General features: G+C 39.4%; 2 protein-coding genes across 2 annotated transcripts; one reads left to right on the forward strand and one right to left on the reverse strand.

Annotated features, from left to right (window-relative positions):
* Positions 1-102: 102 nt before the first annotated feature.
* Positions 103-21,151, reverse strand: LOC146473664 (nucleolar complex protein 2 homolog). The gene is made up of 18 exons (XM_085117712.1): positions 21,111-21,151; positions 20,907-21,041; positions 18,808-19,045; positions 18,093-18,260; positions 17,735-17,858; positions 15,310-15,400; positions 14,437-14,512; positions 14,029-14,139; positions 13,394-13,507; positions 12,382-12,570; positions 11,640-11,779; positions 11,101-11,212; positions 9,923-10,036; positions 5,252-5,353; positions 3,373-3,441; positions 2,540-2,614; positions 1,481-1,573; positions 103-550 (listed from the first exon to the last, which is right to left on the reverse strand). Exons 1-18 carry the CDS (start codon positions 21,131-21,133, stop codon positions 296-298), a joined length of 2,229 nt encoding a protein of 742 aa, XP_084973838.1. The 5' UTR covers positions 21,134-21,151; the 3' UTR covers positions 103-295.
* LOC146473665 (lysophosphatidic acid receptor 1-like) lies at positions 6,872-8,286 on the forward strand. The gene has a single exon (XM_085117714.1). The coding sequence runs from the start codon at positions 7,170-7,172 to the stop codon at positions 8,142-8,144; it is 975 nt and encodes a 324-aa protein (XP_084973840.1). The 5' UTR covers positions 6,872-7,169; the 3' UTR covers positions 8,145-8,286.
* Positions 21,152-21,164: the final 13 nt, after the last annotated feature.

Consider the following 21,164-nt stretch of genomic DNA (forward strand, 5'->3'; position numbering starts at 1 on the left):
TTAAGAGTTAAAGAAATGTCCGTTATTTTATTTCACGGAGAAGGGGGGGGGGGGGGGGGGGGCGCATTAATGGAAAACAAACAAAAACACATTATATCTTTTGCACGACAAAGAGCCGTCGCGCAATTTAATTCTATCATGGTAAAAGCTCTCAGTAGTAAAACGGCTTGGTATAACCATCTTATTATTTTAAAATTGTCCCAATCGCACAGACGCCGAGAAATACATTCCTGTAAAAGAGCTCTCGCAAGTTCAAACTGTTCATCTTCCATGCTATAAATGCTCGATAATATCTCTAATCCTCGTCTGAAGAAAATTGCAAGTCCTGCACAATATCTTCCTTGTCGCCCTCCATAGACTGGTTCGCTGACTCCGTTCTGCCATTGTCGTTACTCTTGTTCACTCTCTGTTTAAGTCTCTTTCCCGTTCCTTTTTGTTTGACCTTTGTGTTTTCCGAGCTTTGATGTTTTCTTTTTCTCTTTGAAGTGCTTTCCGGTTCCTTCTCGTCCAAGTCTTCGTCGCTATGGTTATCTTCATCCTCCGCGTCATCCTAATAAGTTAGTGCGAGAAAGCTAAATGTAAATCCTGTGTCGTGTCTATGAAAACAGGTCAAGACAAAATCGCACTTGTGCCACAGGAATCCCACCAGACAGGAGCTCAACCCTCTCCCCTCACCCCTTCGGAGAGAAACGTCGGGCGCATAACAACTCCCATCAGACAGGAGCTCAACCTCTCTCCCCTCTCCCCTCACACCTTGGGAGAGAGATGTCGGTCGCATAAACTTAAGGTCCGTTTAAACGGTTTCAACATTTGCTTCAACATGCGTTCAACACTTTGTTGAATCAAATGTCGGGGGCGTTTGAACAGGCCGTTCAACATTGTTGAAAGCGTACTGAAAAAAAATGTTGAAAGCTTGTTGACAGTGTGCTGAATCAAAATCAAATTGGTTTAAACTTTCATTCAAAATCGATTCAACATTTCCTTTGTTCTTGAAAATGTTGAATGGCGTTGAAACTGTTTGAACACTCCGTTCATTCAACATTTGCCCAACCGTTCAATTTTTGTTGAACGAATGTCGAGCAAATGTTGAAACCGTTTAAACGGACCTTTTAAGAATTTCGTTTTTTCCTATTTTGTACGGGAGGGGAATGTAACTTTTAGGTGTACACAATTGGTTTCAACTGAGGGTCGTAATACCAAAACCAAAGTAATCATTCTGGCCAATCACAAGAGACATAACCAACACAATTAACCAATCAGATATTCGTAGCAAATACATGTAACCGCCACCAAGCGCGGGAAAACGCTTGCGAGTATGTCATGATTGTCTTCATTTGGCTTCTGATTGGTTAAAAAAGTGGCGCGAGTTTGGGTAACCAACCACGAAACGCAATAATGCAAAACCTAAGCAAACGCGAATTACTTTTGCCACTCAATTGAAAACCACTGCAATCGCAGTTTCTACGTTAAATTCTCTCACCTGTAACTGGGAGGCTGGTTTCATGGTCTTCCATGTGTTGTAGAACTTCACTATAGCATTTGGCTGCTGTCTGTACTGGGCCGTCCATCTTGCCTTCAAACATGGGGGAAAAATCGCGTTTTAGCTAACGTGCGTTTGTTGGTTGGTTGCTTTTTGCTGATTGGTTTATTACTCAGAAGTGATTATTATGGCCTGGCCCAGGCAAGCTGAAGGACTGACAGAAGGATTGGAAAATCATAACGTCCTTTCAGTGAAAAGCTTGCGAATCATATTAGAAAGCTTCCTACACTATACATCACAAACGCTGCGCTACAAATTTAATACGCTATCAAAGCAATTTACAAAGGGTTGCATATCTAAAAATATCGAATTCAGACCCTCGATTTATAGTTAAGTCCTCTACTGTGTATGAGAAGTTTTCGTGGGGGAAAAAACTCTTTGAAGGGGGTCTGCTGGAATCTCAAAAGCCAAATCTTAGAATAAAGCCGGGAAGATAGCCCTGGGCTTACAGTTGGTTGAATAACTTAGAGGTAACAAACTCTAAGGGTCAGTTATAAAAAGACAGTTTAGACGGTGTTTAACAAAACCACGTTTTAAGCCATTTTCAATTTTGCCAACAATCACATCTAAAAATTGTCTACTGCCGACTGTAACAAGAAGGATTGCATCCCAGACTAAGAAACTATTTATCTACTTAAAATAAACCACTTATAAACAGATTTGGAGGCCCACCGATTGTCAGACAGAGATTAAACAGAGTTAGACTCTGTTTAAATAACTGGCCCTAAATAACTTTAAGCAACGTTTTGGGGGAAATTAAGCGATTGTAAATTGTTTCCACTTAAGAATAAAAGCAACCTGAAACATAAAACAACTTGAAAAAGGGAAGCCTGACGGTTCGGGAGAGATGATTATCGGATTTTTGGGAGGGTGGAGATAGAGAAGGTGTTGCTTTCTGAGGGGCCAACAATCGGAATTTTTTTTAATTTTGGCAAATCTTTGAGAGCTGCTCAAATTTGCAGGGAATCTGAGCTGAGTTTCTCTTTTCCTACCACTCACCACTTCATCGACGTCTTTGGGGCTGAAAGGAACTTTAGAACGGCGGTTTGTCACTTCTATAGATGTTTCTTCAATCTGTTGATGAAATGGGTCATAAAAAGGAGAACATGTTCGTAACCTCGCGATAAACCAAACAAAAAACCCAGTAAAGTGACCTAACTTGTAACGAAATTCTGGGTCCAAGCAGTATATAGGCTTTACATACATACCTAGTAAACGGCCTACCTCGCTAACAGTTCCCAGACGTTAGTTAGTTAGTCGTTCGATCAGTTTGCTCAAGCAAGCTATCAACAAGCGAGCGAGCAGGCAGGTAGGTATGCAAGTAGGCAGGCAGGTTGTTGGTGGGCTCGCAAGCTAGCTAGCAAGCAAGCAAGCGAGCGAGCGAAAAAAGTAAGCAGGTAGGTAGGTAGGTAGGTAGGTTGGTAATCTTTCTTTTTCCATGCTAAAAGTTCGATCATATTTACAAAAACATGGCGCTAATTGAGGGAATAGAGATATAACCACAATTAATACGTGAGAGATTAAATTAATCGCGTCTACTTCCCGTTAGGTTCTAATTTATTCGTTCTTGAAATTAAAAGTCCTTCTCTGGCTTTTCGGATGGTGTCTCTATTTGAATTTACGAGTTCCAGAGGAATTTCTTCAAGGTTTTCGAGCGAGTGTCTGGGGACAGAAAAGTAAGCTGACTTTTTAAACTGCTCGTCTATGTTATCCAATTCGATCGCTGGTTTTGTCGTTTGGTTAGCACTGATACAATGTGCATCGCATTTTTTACGCTAAAGGCATTTTACTTCTCAACAAAACAGAGCGATTAAATTAAATGACAGACGTACCTTGTCAACCAGCTGCTTCATTTGCTTGCGATATTTCGGAACATTTGTCGTCTTGATGAACTTTCTTAACTAAGGCAAACAAAACATAGAAATGTTACTGCGTCGTAGGTGGCACAACAGCTCGACTACAGCTTGTTTTCTCAACTCATTCACCAGTTGCATCCGTTTGGGGAACGTCTTAACACAACCAAAAAACGTACGCTAGCTGCACACATTCGTAAAACACTCATCGCTACTCCACCCCACCAGATACTCGAGAAAATTACCAACTACACGTGTTTGCCACGGGCGCCCATTTCAACAACTTTTCAACACGTTTTCTCAATATTGTGTTAACACCCACTTGCCACCATCACTTGAGAGCAGCGCTTTCCACTAAGACAAAATTTTCAGATTCAACTGGTTGAAATGCAAATAGTACGCGAAAGTGAAATGGAAATTTTCCGAACCAGACAAATGACCGTCAGAGGTGCTCCACTTTTTTCCGTTTCAACCGATCGAACGGCAACTGCTTTTCCATTCGCACAAACTTTTGTCCTCTTGCGCAATCATTTCGTCATCGCGTACGTTTTTCGGATCTACCAATGAGATTGCAAGTTTGGACCGAATCGAATAAAAGCCTTTCCATATGACACGGAAAGTTTCCGTAATTTCCAAATGTAAACTTTGGCTAAATGGAAAGGAATGCACCCCAGGACCCGGTTGTTCCAAAGCCGATTAATGCTAATCCCCGATTAAAAGTTAACCGAAGTTTCCAGCTCGCTCGTTATGTTTTTAAAATCTAAATCTAAGCTAATGGTGAAGACAAGGCTAAAGTCAAAACTGAGGGACAAAATCTTTGGAAAAATCTTTGATTATTAGTCATTAAACTCGAATCAAACTGAACCGGGCTTTCAACAACTGGGCACAGGTGCGTTAATCAACCACGCTCATCACAATCATTTTTTTCGGGGCGTGGCCTTTGAATCGGTGCTCCTGCACCAGACTTAAGCAGCCTTCGATTGACTGAATTCCGGAATAAGAATAAGCAAAATACAGTGGAACCTCTCATTACGGACACCCCTCTATTACGGACAGTTCAATTGCTCCCCGAGAGACCGAAATCTTTATAAAGCTTACTTCTCTAAAACGGACACCTCAATAATACGGACAATTATTCCTGTCCCTTTGATGTTCGTAATAAAGAGGTTCGACTGTAGCTCTCGGATTTCTCTTTACGGGTGAATTTGGGAAAACGCGTCTGCAAATGCTCGCTAGTACACGATAATTTAAGATCCATTTTGTATTCCAGTAACTCCGAAAACCTCATATAAGAGTTTTCTAGTAATCACTGTATGTATCCTATGGCGGAATAGTGAGCGTAAGCACTGCGTGTGAACAATTCCGTAGAATATCAGCAAATGAGGCCATTTCTCTAAAGAAAAAGGCGCAACGGTTTAAAATTTGATGGCAATCGCCTGTTCCGAAGTTCATAAAAGAACTGGGCTCAAGTGTACACATTGTTCAAAATGCATCATACGAAAAAAAAAAATGAATCTCATCGCCAGAAAGATCACATAAGAATAGTAAGTTTCCCAACTGAGTTGGTTGTTTCATTGCGTGTTGGCTGTGACCTGTCAAAGGTCGCCCAAATTCTATCCAAATGTCTCTAATTCTAAGATGGCGTTCTCCAAATCCATACAAAGTCTGTTCTTTTTCCGATTTCTGAAAGCCTTCTACATTATTGAAATCTAACGACAGAACCTCAAACTTGGTAAACTGACTAATTTTAATGTGATCTTTCTTGTGATGGACTCCAATTTCTGATAAAATGAAAATTTACAAACTCGTCCCCAGTATCCATTTGAACTTCGGGACGGGCAATTAGACAGGCACTTACTCTTACGACAGCAGGAAGAGCAACTTCAGGAAATGCTATGGAGTGCGCATGCACGCTGAAAAACTCCAACAACAGTTCAAAGATGTGATCCGCAACAGCATCCTGGAAAACAAAACAAGAGTCATGTGACCGACCAGCTTATATGAAAGAGAAAAGAAATATTGTGCGCGGAAATACAAAACACCTCTTTGAATTTTTTGAATATCTCCACGTGCCTATTGGTTGTTTACCACATAAATTCCGTTTTGCCGTGGGTCTGTACTCTGATAACGCACGGATGACGTCAAAACGTCAAAAAAAAGGGCGAGTATGACTGATGTTCTTGCCACATTTTGACGTCCTCTGTGCGTTATCAGAGTACAGACCCACGGCAAAATGAAATCTGTTTGTTTCATGCAATAACCAAGACGAGCCTCACGTTGACTGAGCGGAGTCAAAAACTTTCAAAAAAATTACTAGACTACTGCACACAAGCAATTGTGATCCTCTTAATTAGAGTAAAGCGCGGAAGAAGTTAACAGACAATACTTTCAAAATTAAAATTCATTCCAGGTGGAATTTCTGACCCATAAATTTTACAGCATGTCAGTTGCTTCACTGCGATCTGCGATCGAATACCCGACATTACTCAATTTCTATCGGCGACATATTTGGGCAAATATTTCCTTCCTTTTTGCATCACAACCCTAACCCTAAATCCTTTCATAACCTGGTTGAGATCACTTTTACGTTCATGCCGATTTATTAACAAAAGTTTTCATTAAATAAAGGATAATTTTTATATTGTTAAGTGTTTTCAAAACCGAGCAGTCATTAGAAGGCGTAAATTAATTTAATGTTTCTCGCGACACCTGTTCGACAAAATGACATCCAGGACATTGAATTACATCCCTTTTAATTGCGTACTTTTGACAGAAAAGGCAAAATGCCAAACCGTATCCTAATTTTTCTATGCAAAGGCAAATAAAATTCCCTTATTCATTACCTGCGTAAAGAAAACAAAATTTTACAAAAAGCTTCAAAATTAAACCTTCAGTTTATTTATTTCTAGCAACTTTATTGCAAACCTTTAGCATCAAACGCGCGCCCTACAGATTCAAGAGTTAAGCACAAATATATTTTTGCTCATGCAACTCTCGCGGAATTTTTAATTAGACAGTAGGCGAGACATGGCACGCAAATTTCTCACTTAATAAATGCTATTCTTGATATTTTTTAGTATACTTTCGAAAATATAAATGCATGTCAATAATTCTGGTAAGCCGCGATCTTAATGGTCCCTACGGCAAAACACGGACCGCTTCGGGAACCAATCAGAATATTTCTTTCCCAAAGGGGCCAGCGTAGCCGTGTAATTGACTGAGATGAATCCCCGAATATGTTCTTCTTGCGCCACCTGTTTCGAAGATTTTATATGAAATTTTTTTTGATGAATTGCGCATGTTGTTTACTTTATCACGATAAATTAGTAATCAGTTTTGAAGTTAAGCTTATCATTTAGCTTTGCTCGCGAAATCCACGGCTTAACACTTAATTAACACATCGCAAATGAATAGTACACTGTGAAGAGAGGACCTTCTGTGAAGGCGATAAATATGCGTTTGGGTACATTTAATTTACGAACAAGTTTAGCATTCTACGGGTATCATATCACTGGGCGCTAGTAACCTTATCTACGGGAAGGTATACAGCGGGGAAAGGAACAGAACCTTGTCGTGTTTCAAATTTGCTAGGCCACAACTCGTCAACAAGTACGAAGTCCGCCATTCACCAAGGGAGATCTGCGACAATTTTTTACCCTTTTTTTAAATCATTCACTCTTCTTACTTTACATTACAACCAGCGGATAAAGAAACAATCTGAGTTTTGTGTCGCGGGATTCACTGCTTTCAACCCGAACGCCTTACATTGGACAGAGATGAATAATTCTACATTCAAAAACGAAACTGGAAGCGTTTCTCGACTGCCTGAGGAGAACATTTACGAGCTGAGTCCCAAGTTTTTTCTTACTCTCATCGTTGTGGAAGCTTTACTCGCGTCTGCCGTAACCTTAGGGAATTTTCTCTTGCTACTTGTAATCTACCTCGATCCTTTCCGCTGCCTGCGAACCCCGACGGCTTACCTCATCGCCAATCTTGGAGTTGCAGACTTTTTAGTCGGTGCTTTCGTAGGATACTGCCGCATGGCGGAAAACTACTTCTCTTATCGAGGTCTAGAAGGACCGCCGCTTTTAAATACCGCGCAGTACATCATGGGAGGATCGGCCATGTTCGTTGTTGTGTGTACAATCATGGCTATGTCTTGGGAGCGCTACATTGCGGTTTCCGATCCACATAACTACACTACAAGGATCACTGTTAAAAGAGTAAAGCTGTGTATCCTTGGAATTTGGATAAACGCATTGTTCCTAGCTGTACTGCCTGCTGCAGGCGTGAGAAAGTTGAACTTCCTCTTCGCGTATTGCTACTCCCATTTTCTGATACCTGCCGTCTTCGTGACTGTAGTGTACATTTTGATTTTCAGGAAGTTATCAGCAAAACTTGGAAATTTAAATCAGATGGTTCGTTCCGAAAACTCCGCGCAAAACAAGCGACGAAATTTAGAACGCGAGCGGAGATTAGCGGTCACGATTCTTCTGGTTTTGATCGCATTCTACACTTGCTTTGCTCCATATTTTGTGAAAGTTCATTTATGGTTGCTCTGCGGTTGCGAAAAATCTCCATCTTTCTTAACATATCACCGAATAACAAACGATGTCTTGTTCTTATTTTCGCTTCTGGATCCGATCATTTACGCCTGGAGGCTAGAGCGCTTTCGCAAATCATTTCGACGCGTTTTGGGTTTGGAAAGAAACGCAGTTTCACCTGAACTGTCCGTACATACAGCAAGCTAATCTTGCTCATGCATATATAAACCAAGGCTATACCGACTATGCGTAAGCTAACAAACAATTTCGGTACAGAAAACTGAGCAATCGTCAAGGATCATATGGTATACAGCCAACAATACTTTCAACAATGGATTCAATAGCTAAATCGCAGCATCACCGCCTTTTGTTTTGATGTAATCGCCACTATCACTGGTCGCTCTTTACAGTGTTTATAAGTAACTATGTGGAAAACACGCTTTAAGAAAGTACAAAGTTAAACTTAGAACGTAGCCATTCAAGTTAATACTGACACCGGGGATTATCATTGACTCAAGTATTTTGAAAGTTTGGTTCTAAAAGAAATTCTACATAGTGTTTATTTCAAACAAAAAGGAAACAAAGAAAAAGAAAAACAAAAAAACTATCCAACATTGACTCAAGTAATTTGATAGTGATGTTTGACTGAGGGTATGAAAGAAATTCTATATTGTGTTTATTTCAAACAAAATGGAAACAAGGACAAAAACAAAACCAAAAAAAGCTATTGAGTTGTCGTTCTGTGATCCCTGTTTGATTTGCTGTAAAAGGTTGTTCCTCATTTTGAATTTAAGGATGAAATTCTAAAGTTTGACTATTGAAAGCTAATGAGTAGCGCTTTCCTGTGGTGTTGTTCATAACGCTGTACAAGTTGGTTCTAAGAGCTTATTGTATGACCATTCAAATGAAAGCTACTGAGCAGCACTTTCCTGTGGCGCTGTTTATTAAGCTGTTCAAGGTGATTCTACTTTCAAAAATTGAGTTTGAAATCTTATCGTGACTATTCAAATAATGAAAGCCATTGAGCAGCACTTTTCTTGGCGTTATTTATTACCTTGTACAAGATGGTTCTACTTTCAAAAACTGCCTTTAAAATCTTATCTGTGACCATTCAAATCAAAGCTACTGAACAGCACTTTCCTGTGGTGCTGTTTATTACGCTGTTTAAGGTGGTTCTACTTCGAAAAACTGACTTTAAAATCCTAAAGTGGACCATTCAAATGAAAGCTTTTGAGCAGCGCTTTCCTGTGGTGCTGATTACTGCGCTGTACAAGGTGGTTCTACTTTCAAAAACTGAGTTTAAAATCCTATCGTGTGACCATTCAAATGAAAGCCACTGAGCAGCACTTGCCTGTGGTGCTGTTTATTAAACTGCACAAGGTGATTTTACTTTCAAAAACTGAGTTTAAAATCCTATCGTGTGACCATTCAAATGAAAGCTACTGAGCAGCACTTGCCTGTGGTGTTGTTTACTAAGCTGCACAAGGTGATTTTACTTTCAAAAACTGAGTTTAAAATCATATCGTGTGACCATTCAAATGAAAGCTACTGAGCAGCACTTGCCTGTGGTGCTGTTTATTAAGCTGCACAAGGTGATTTTACTTTCAAAAACTGAGTTTGAAATCATATCGTGTGACTATTCAAATAAAAGCTACTGAGCAGAACTTTCTAGTCGTGCTGTTTATTACGTTGCACAAGTTGATTCTACTTTCAAAAACTGAGTTTAAATCCTATTATGTGACCATTCGAACGAAAGCTACTGAGCAGCACTTTAAATATAAAAATAAAATAAATAATGGCGCGGAGGACGACGGAAAGAACCTTCTTTCTTTTTTCTCCCTTCCCAGCGTTCCCGGTGATCCTCATGTTTTTCACTCTCTCCAGTCTCCGCTCGAGCGCGAAAGAGGCCTGGTCTAGAGTACAGACTCTTCGGGTTTATAATCCATTTTGGGCAAAGAGATTGTAATGGAGAAAACTCTTCTCACCTGGTAAGGTTTGGTTCCGAGCTGCTGTTTTGAAACTTTCAATATGCAAGAAAACTCGGTCGGTTTTGTCGTCGACGCTTTGGTTTTCTTGTTGAACTCCACCGATTCCAGGATCTGAAACAAAACACACCAGCATTTGTTGGAGCCTGAAAAAGTTACCAATAGAGTGTTTTCACATGACGTCACAACGGCCATGTTGGTGTCCCAAAACAAAGAAATGGCGGGCATGTTGGTGTCCCAAACTAAACCTCTGGGAATTGAACTCTATTTCTATGCAAATGCTTTCTTTTGTTTCAGTAAACCAATATGGCCAGTAGTCACATGAATGAAAACGCTCTATAGCGTAATAACAACACAACGGCACAAAACACAAGTTTTTGAAGAAGTTCATTTTAAATTATCGAGACTATGGACTGCTCATTGCCTAATTTTGTTTAATGTGTCCGAACTAGTTCTAGCTCAGTTCACAGAAGGAAAATTCATCGCGAGAGTTCTTGTTCTCCCTGAAGTCTTGAATATTCAACTAAATATATTTGGACTTTGAATTTGAATCATTACCGTGGTGTCTTAACGTTTCTTATTGCATTCCAGCTCAAGAGTGCGTTAGATTCTAAGGGATCTAACCTAGTTGGTAAGTTCCTGAAACTTACTGACTTGCTAGATTATTAACTGTACACTTAGATAGGGTTCTCAACTGGGTTCTCTTGTGATGTTTTTTTCAGCACACATTCACTCCTACCCTGGGTACTAGAGGTTATTACTCGCGCCCTGCGAGGACTCGAGATCGGCTAGAGGCCGATCGTCGTCGGCCTCGGCCGACGCCGCGACCGGAACTGGAGACGACGGAAGAAAAGCCTCTGGTACCTAGGGTTATTCACACCCTGATATTTCTGAGCGTTAGAAAAATCATAAAAACAACTGGATTCACATAAAATAGTTTCCGGACTCCACAAGCTGTTGGAACTGTCAAGACACGGACCACCAGAACTGAAAACATCCAGAGATTCGACAAACATCGACGTCCGATAAGTTCTACTGGGGGCTGAAGAAACGGCCTCTTCCGGTTAAAAACGGTTAGCTAACTCTCCCTAGGCTTGTTTATGGTCAACCAGTTTGGACAAACAGAAAGCACACGGTGAGCAATGGCGGGTTCCCTGATAATCTGGGCTTGTACTCACCTCTAGTAGGAATGGTGCCACTGGTATGTATGTGTCTGTCGCCTGCGATAACAGGTTCAATGAACGAATACAATGAAATCTCAGAGGGTAAAATCTTGCAGCTGGCACCAGTCTTGAAGACAACAGAAAACAACAGCATTAGCGATAACACACTTGATAATGCTACTTTGCGCGGGGAGGGGAGGTTTGCACAAGAAGGTACCTCATGTACTCGGTCTCTCAAACCCTGATCTTGTTACGACGAAAAAAAAAATGCTTTTCCTGGAGTGTATTCTGTCAAATCAAAACAAACGAACAAACAAACGGATCGGACAAATATAAAGATTGCTTTGTTTGGTGATCTTGCTTTGGACTACAGTCCCACACTTTCTTAGCGATATAATAAAACGAGCGAGACTCACCAGCGCGCGCGAAAATTGCCTCAATCGAGGAGTCGCGGCGCGAGGTAAAATTTCTTTGTAAGGTACTTTTTTTCCTTATTTATTTGAGGTCAATTTTATCGTTATTTTAAGCTTGTTTATTTTTTAGTATGCACTTACTTGATTGCACCGATTATAGTCTGTACTAAGGGATAAATAAGAGGATCAAGGACTCCATTGCTCTTCACTTCACTCACAACACGGCACCAAAGATGAAGGCAATGGACATACTGCCAGTTATACACTGACTGATACGAGTCCTGCAAAGGAAATAAAGATAAGTCAGTGTTGTACAAGTGCAGTTATTTACTATTTTGAATGTGTCCTGTGAAAATACATTGAAGGCTCTTTGTGGAGAAAGTACTCAACATTCTTGTCCTCTAATCGGTAATGCAAAGCTGAAACCAAATAATAATGGCCCATCAGTTTATGGACCACGTTATATGGGGGTAATTTAGACCCTTTAATGGATGGGCCAGATGCAAAAAGAGCATACAGGCTGTAAGTGATGATTTGGTCTTGGAATCCAAATTTCTCTTAATTCGCTCTAATTTGAGATTCAGACTGGTTACTGAGTAAGAAAGAAAGTTTATATAATTTTACGTTTTGACGTTAAATGCTTAAGAGTGCCCAAGGAGCTAATGACTTTAAACTTAAAACTTATCCAGATGATGTGATGCTTAAAAAGACTTCTGTTTTTTCAGTCTAAAGCTAAACAAACTTATTATGTGATACCAAGTCTGTAGGCCAGAGAGAAATTTGAAGAAATCTGGATTCCAAGGCCAAAATCATTCCTCACGCCCTGCTTCTACCATTTCCTTCAATCAACTGTGCATGCTTAATCGCCGACACACAGCGGTACCTTCTTTTGCTGTACAATAGCATTTCTAAGGTGAATCGCCAGCTGCCTGATGTACACAAATCCATGCTGATAGGTAAGACGGGCATCCAAACTGAAGATCTCCACCAGCGAGTTCTGCATGAAGGCAATGATGGGTTTTGTCTTTGGAGACATGAACTTGGAATTTTTTACAAAATTCATGTACAATTGCTGAAACAGAAAACAAACTAAGTCACTTCAGGAAACACACATGACTTCAATACCCTACAGTGTACCTCCTCCGTGCTAACCAAAACTTTAAAATTTTTTAACAGAATTTATCATCAGTAATTTATAGATTCTCACTGGAAATAAGATGTCATGTGATTTCTCTGTAAAATGACTTGTTAGAGCCACCGTAGGCCATCTCCTTTGACAAAACATGTTCATTTATCATTGGAACAGTGAGCTTAAAATATGTTTTCCTTGCGCGGCAGTTTGTGTCCTTCCAGGCCTTTACCTTGATTGTATTGTGAAGGCCAATGACTTATAAACTTCAATGCCTTAAAATTAACCATCCTTCTACTACATGTATCATTAGGGAACTTAAGCAACAACGACGACGGCGGCAACAAGAACACAAAAAGAAAACCAAACAAACAAACAAACAAACAAAAACAATCACTCTGTACATGCATTATTTATTTCTTTATTGTTGTCTACAAAACATCAACATCAAATAACCAAATTCAAGGCTTTGAAGAGAACAGGAGCACAGTAACAGTGAATTTTTCATACTCTTTCTTTAGTTGAATGCTGTTCCACTTAATTTACTGCCAGGAACGTTTGCCCCATTGCACAAAGTTGCAAGGTGGCTCAAATAATGTGAATACATATTTCTATGTGATGATTTTTCTTGGATCAAGTTGCCATGGCCATAACTTGAGTTTCCTATCACTATAAGGGTGTCACGTCACTGTAATTCAGGGTATCAAAACATGTACAGTACAGTATTCGTTAATGGGAATCAACAACAATGGAACGAATAACAAACCTTTACAGAAAACTCTAGCAGAGAAGAAGGCATCATTGTGGCAACATTTCTGATTCCAAGAAAAGCAAGGACCCTGACATGTTCCTCTCCTCTGCTCCACATTCTCACAGATCGCTACAATGCAGCAAATAAAACAAACAAAATGTCAGCACTAACAACAATGTACAGTACCAACGTATGCATGTTCCCACCCTTCTGGGACATCAGTTTGTAATTAGGCTGTTCACTACTCTGTCTAACCACTTCATTCCCTGTTGGATACATGTGCTTTTAAATAAACACTGTGCAATAAAACTATGTAGATAAACAGAGTGATAACAAAAAAGACAAAGATGTTGAAAGACTAATAAACAAAAATGATGTTGGTGGAGCTTGACATTGCTGGGCTTGAAAAATCCTTACACAAGTAAGCAAAACATTAATTTTGTTTACAGCATCAGTTTAAAAGTTTCTTTGGGATCTAGAAAAATACTGGTCAGGAATTTTTTTTAAGACTTACATGTAAGGAAAATAATCAGACCCCCTCTCTAATAATACAGCTGTACATGTAAGACCCCCATTCCAAAAAGGGCAGGGCTTTTAGAGTTTTTCACATACATGTACTGTATGCACAATCTACATATATATTAATGTACCTTGATAAAGGCTTTTGCCACTTTTGGGAAGCAGGCATAATATGGAGTTAGCTGTTGTGCATGCCGTAGGATTACACACAACATGGATGACTCGGCAAGAGTCCGCAACAACTGCAAAGAGCAAATTATCATAAAAATTGGATATACTGCTGGCTATTGCTTTTATATGTCATACCTATAAATTAATTATTAATTTATTGGATGGTATACGTAAGGTAGACTCACTTCTACATTACAAATCTTGGGTTTTTTTTAATTTTTATTTATTTATTTATTCTTCTTTTTGCTGAATTCAAAGTTGATAACAGAGTTTCTGGTTTGTGTGCCAAAGAAAAGAAAAAGCTGGTAATGGTACATGTACATGTGCATGAACACGTACATCAAACAGTTTACTTCCACATATAATACCTGTAGAATATCATTGAGATAATGCTTCACTGCTATTTTGACCTGCGACCATTTTGTATGCGATGAAGGAAGAACCCTAAAATGGAAAATGCAACCATAATTAATTATTATTTCAGAGATAGGTGTACTTCAGTTTAATGTGACCAGATTGATTACATCCATTAACTCACTCAATAACAAGCTGACCAGATTCACTCTTCATTTATACATTGTAACTTGGCTAATTGACTGCACTCTAGTCATGCCATTCAGATATAACATGTATATGAAATGTAATGAACTGGGGAGAGGCAGAAAGCTTAGGATTGTCTAACTGACTAATAAAAAATATGATTGACTGACTAATAATTATATTAACTGCGCAATGACTTACTTACTAACTGACTGACTGACTGGCTAGCTGAGTGAGTAAGTGAGTGAGTGAGTGAGTGAGTGGTTGAGTGGGCTGATGGGCAGGTGGCCGGGCAACTGGAGTGATGGAGTGACTGGCTAGATGCAGGCTGGTTGGCTGACTCACTGACTGAACACTTCATTGACTGACTACCTAACTGAATGGCAGACTGACAGAAGGAAAGATGAACCAAATATAAAGAATCTAATGCCATGGAAGAACTTACAGACGATAAGGACAACTAATGAACTGAAACAGGACTACTCGAGTTACATGTAAATCACATACATGTAGTAATATTGATTTACAAATGGTATGACTGATAAACAGAGGAAAAGAAAAAAGTTAAGACAAATAGACAGACACATAAAGAAAGAAAGATTGATACACTCTGTAGAAGAAAGCTTCATTCATGGAGCAGAAGAATAATCATTGGTGTAAAAATAAAGGTGCCTTTAAAATAATTTATTGAGTCTACAAACCTTTTTCCCTGTTTGTTGTGGGTGCCTCCCACATGGTGAAAAAGCACAGGGTAAACATGCTTCAAGCAAAGCTGAATTATAGCATTGAATACTGCAAAGAGAAAACCCATACACTGTACTTTTACACTGTGCCACTTATTTTTTATTGATTTTTTTTATACATGTAGCTGAACCAAAGTGATTGTTAACTAAAAATGTTCCCTAAACAAAAGTTAAATTAACAAGTACATAAAATAATCAATTTATTTAGAAGTAAACTGGTCAATGTGAGTCATTGTCTCCTTTTTCGCACGGATACACTGACCAACTTACTGAAGCTGCCGACTGACAGGTGGATGACTGACATACACTGGACATTGCACTAGGCAGGAATCAAACCCACATAATCACCCACGACTTGCCCGAGTCTGGTCTCATAGTTCAGTCTGTAGAGTGCTCAACAGACAATGAAATCCAGAGGTCGTGAGTTCGATTCCTGTTGAAGTCAAAGCTTTTTCTTTGCCTTATGCAGTCTCCCATTTCTTTACTCCCATCTCTTTACTAGGACTTGTGCTCAGTAGAAATTTCATGGGTTGACACTTGGCACTTTAACACACACTACAGAGTTAATTCACTGTACATCTTAACACATATACTGACGGGCCGCCTGACCAATGCTTGTAATGATTGGTTGTCTGCCTGACTAAGTGACACACTGACTGGCTTACTGACTAAAGCAGGCTATAGCCTGCTTGCTCAAGACTGACTGGCTTGACTGACTGACACACAGACTGGAAAGCTGGCTAGCTGACTGACGGTCTGACTACATGTACATGTAACTGACCGATTACAGCAGGCTGTAGCTTAATCAATAATGGGTGGCTGACTGCACTGGCTTGACTGATTGACACACTGACTGACTGGCTTGACTATTATACTGACTGACTGACACACTGACTGGCCAACTGACTGACTACAGCAGGCTTTAGCCTGCTAGCTCAAAACTGACTGGCTTGACTGATTGACACACAGACTGGCAAGCTGGCTACCTGGCTGACTGACTGACTATATGTAACTGACCGGCTACAGCAGGCTGTGGCATTATGGATGGCTGACTGGCTTGACTGATTGAGATATTGACTGCCTAGCTGACTGACTGAATGTCTGACTGACAAACTAAAGCAGGCTGTAGCTTGCTGGGTAACTGACTGGTTTGACACTCTGACTGACTGACTGACTGACTGACACACTGACACACTGACTGACTACAGTAGCTGGTTGATTAAATGACTGACACTATTCAGGGCTTCTGATAGGGTGCGGAAAAAAATTGGAAATTTTGCGGCACTTTTAAGTCTCATTATGCGGCAAGAAAGGTCCATTATGCGGCAAATTATGCGATTTCATTTAAGCTAATTTAACCTTGTTTTATTAGGTCTAAGAGGAGCACAATCCACGTTTTGCTGTTCAAGAAGCAATTAGAGCACGAAGAAATGAAGAAACAGCTGAAATAAATCATTTGTTGCCTCATTTCAAATTATTGAAAATCAGATATTGCTAATTTGGTCAAGTCAGCGTTTGTTGCATCCCACCCGCAATTTTTCCACATTCCGCTTGTGTGACTCAGCTTCAATGTGCTTGTCAACTACAAACTTTCAAAGATGATCAACCACTATGTTGCCAAAGAGCAAAACATCTAGGAAGATCGAAGGAGACACTGCTCGCAGGGTAAACAACAGACTATCGTCAACATGAAACGTTCCTTCGGGTACTTTCTTGCCATGTCTTTTGCCGAAATATTTACAGGAAGGTGCAATCTTTTTTTTTCTCCTGCGAAGAAGTGCACGGCGTTTTAACAACAAACTTATCCATAATGAGGATGTTTGTTTCAATAATTTAAAACAAAATAACGACATATTGTAAGCGACTATCAAGCAGTTTTCACACCAATACCTACATTGCAAGTATGAAGGGATCAAATGACATCTTAAAATATATCCATTCGATTGTGATTGGTGTATTTACATAAAAAGATTGTTTATTCTGGGCCAATGATCACTTGTTTAATATTGAAACCAGCACCAGGTCCCCAGCATGTAAAATGAAGCATAGAACGCCTGTTTGTTCGCTTAATCAATAAACGAACGCTTCCAGGTGATTTTTGACGCCTTTTGAAAGAAAAAACTCCTTGAGATAACGCTTAAATTATCGGAGAACTTAACATAAAGCGAGATTTTTGCTCTTTTTTTCTGAAATTGTGCGATTTTGTACAAATTCTGCGATTTTTCATGAATTATGCGATTTGTTGCGATTGTAGGTCAATTATGCGAAATCGCAACATCGCATACATGTAATATCAGAAGCCCTGACTATTCAACTGACTGCTACAGTGTAGTAAGTCAGTCATTTCTTCATAAATATAACACAGCATATTTGTTATTATTACCCGTGTCTCCCTCAACTTTAAAGGTCAGCCGTGTTTGTAATTTTCCATCACCAAGGTCAAGAGCTCCATGTACAGCAGATCGGAATGCTCGCAGAGTTTGCTTTAGAGAATGAATTGAATTTTTCTGACAAAAGAAGAATTTTTAATACTAAATGTAAATATAAAACCATATAATTATTTAAAAATTGCTAATTTATATTTATTGGATTTAGAGATGTACGCTGAATGCATTGAACGCTATTGAATGTGGCCACCTGCCTTTACAGGCTGTATGTGCCCACCTGCCTGCCAAATAAATGGTTTTGCCTTTAGTAAAAGAAATCACATCATTTTGAATTTTCAAACTAGCATACTGTACTTCAAGTCCTGATTTCCACTCTTTAATCATCTCCTGAGTCACTGGTTTGCCATCCTTTTTATGTTCAGCATCTTGCTCATGCAAATCATTGTCATCATCGCCATCATCATTGTCATTATCATCATCACCATCTTGATCATCATCTTCTTTGTCTGTCTTGAAGGAACCCTACGACCAAAAAACGTAATCTCAACATCAACATAAATTTTCTACAAAAATTGCATGAACTTTTGTTACAAAGGCAAGGAGAAGAATAAAGAGTATACAGACTATAATAATTATATGAAGCATTGAAAAATATGATTTTTGTAGTTGCGGCTGAGTGAGTGCAGGAAATAACAGTCTCAAATTCACGAGCTGCCTAGAAAAGATCTATATGAATTAACTACTATACTGTACTGACAGTATTTTGGGAATTTTAAAAGGAACCTATTAGAAGAGTGTCACTTCACCATAAGATCACACTTTTTCCCTATTGGCAGAAATAATTTTTTGAAAACATGAGAAGAAATCGTTGAACCTATTTAATACTAGTTTTAAGTTAATAAATTAATGACATGTCCTTGTTTTTTTTTTTTTTTTTTTTAACTGAATTGGCTGCCAGGACAGGGAAATACACGCAAGGCAGAAGTTGAACATGTAGCTAAGAGAAGATGGCTACAAGTTGTACATTGTACATTTATAGGTAAGTAGACATTTAATTGTACCATTCTACCTTTCTATCATCTTTGCTGTCTTGGTCATCATCATCATCATCATCATCATCATCATCATCATCATCATCATCATCATTACCGTTGTCTTCATCATCACCATCCTCCATCTCCGAGCCAGTATCAGAGTCATTAAAATCCAGCAATTCTTTGTCATTTTCTTTCAAGAACTTGTAGAATTCAGGATCCTTTTCTTGTAACCTGGCAAGCTGATTCTTGTGATCTGCACTTTTTGATTTTCTAACAGTAAATTAAATACGACAGAACCACAAACAAAATCAATAATTTTGCAAACCATTAGAGCAACAACAAAGCCTGTTCCTGACAATGACAAATACATGATTACCCTTCCCACAAACTCTTCAAAAACAGCATTTGAAGAGTGTCTTATGAAATTCAAATTACACCTCAACCATGCAGGAATACGAAAACAATTATAGTACGGTCTTTGTCAGAGGTCACCTTGGCCTCTACATTGTAGACAATGACGGCTCGTATAAAAAAAAGAAAACAATAATAATAATAAGAGGATATTGCCTTTTATCACTACTTACCACTTAAAGACATGCTTGTAAGAGCAAAGATATTACTTGAAGGCATATGTGAAGCGAATGCAAAAACCACTTGAGGAGTAGGTCGCGATCGAGAGTTGTAAGTCGCGATCGCGAGTTGTATGTGGCGATTGTGAGTTATAACGCTCGATCGCGAGTTTTAATATTAGTCGCGATTGCGAGTTATATGTAGCGATATCGCGAGTTATGTTAGTCGCGATCACGAGTTATATGTGGCGATCGCGAATTGTTTGTGGCGGTCAAGAATAATTAGTTTTCAGGTGCGACGCGATCGAGAGGAAATTAACCCATAACGCACCGTGCCGGCCAAAACCGGCCGTGATTTTGGCCTCATCTGCGCGCACTCCACGATTTGAGCCTACCTCCCCTAGAAGGGAATTTTTTGTCCCCTATTGTTCTCATTGTCTTCAGAAAGGACTGACCAATCAGAATCCACTTACTGCGCATATATTTTTAGGTCTTAGGGGGGCCCAGACAAAAGAGCTTTTTATCTTTAGGAATTGGTGTCCGATTTCAATTTTTGTTGCCTCATGGGCCGCGCGGCTAAATTTTTAGTCGCCGATTTTCGCGTTTTCCGAAGGAAAACACACCTTTTCGAAATGGTAAATCGAAAGAAGAACTGCTAAGGAATACTCAACAGTCTCGACAGCGAAAATCCGAGAAATAAAGGGGAAGAAATTGCGCTTCGAGTACGAATTGTTGTTTTATCCAGGCAACGAGCGAGCGGACAGCTCAAATCATTATTCAGGCCACGGACTTTCTGCGAAATTTTAGACTACTTCTGGGAATTCAACAGCCAAAAAAATACAGGTTTGATTGTGAATTTGTACTGAAATACTATTCTAATTGACCGATTCTTTGTATTCTGAACAGTTTTTGCGAAATTATTGAGAAACGTGCCCCGCACGGGTCGATAAATTCGCTTCGAATTGGACTTGTTGTTCCTTCAAATCGCTTGCGCGTCGCTCGTCTCGCATTTATAATTATACGCGTTTCTTTCTAAGGCGTAAACAAAGACTTTTCTGAATAAATTTTTCATTTAGGAAAGCTTTCTGTGTGTTTTTCTTTCTATTTTCATTGAGAAAACGTGACAACTGTGTAATCTTGCGTAAACAAACACATGCTCTCAAGACGGATCCAATTTCGCCCATGTGACGCGCGGATCAAATTACATCGAAATTTCGGAAATTTTTACCTTCAAGTTTGTTTTTTGAAAAATTTTTAATTGGCAACTAGTGTATTTTATTCCATAATTAGTAATTTTAACTATCTTAGACCAAAGGGGTGTTGTTTTTTTTGCCCTGTAAGTTATGTATTTTTACTGCACATGGGTTAGGAAATAACCACTTTGCCAATTTTGCTGAATTTTGGAAAACCTCTGGAAACGGCTGGTGCTTAATGGGTTAAAGAGAAAGAGAGAACAGTTATGCCCATTATATCAAGTCGCGGTAGTAAAATAGTATGTGGCGATGAAAAATATCGAGGTGTCCCTCATGGACCACTGTAGATAAGATAATTCATAAGCTTACTTTTTATGTTTCTTAGAAGAACCTTGCGCAGTTTCAGGTGCAGGCCTTGCGTTCTCGGGTTCAGCACCATCCTCAGAAACGTCCGAATCGAAACCATGCATCATAAACTCCTCGGCATTCATATCACATAGTCTTCTGAGAGTAAACAACAGTCTCTTAACTTTTTTTGTCTTGTCAAAATAAAGCAAATGAGTCGAAGTTTACCTTTTCGTCTTGGTGTCCGCCATCTTGATTTATCAACCACGTGCAAAGACCGCT

Source organism: Pavona decussata, unplaced genomic scaffold (assembly GCF_977016875.1).
Source record: "Pavona decussata unplaced genomic scaffold, jaPavDecu1.1 SCAFFOLD_92, whole genome shotgun sequence".
NCBI lineage: Eukaryota > Metazoa > Cnidaria > Anthozoa > Scleractinia > Agariciidae > Pavona > Pavona decussata.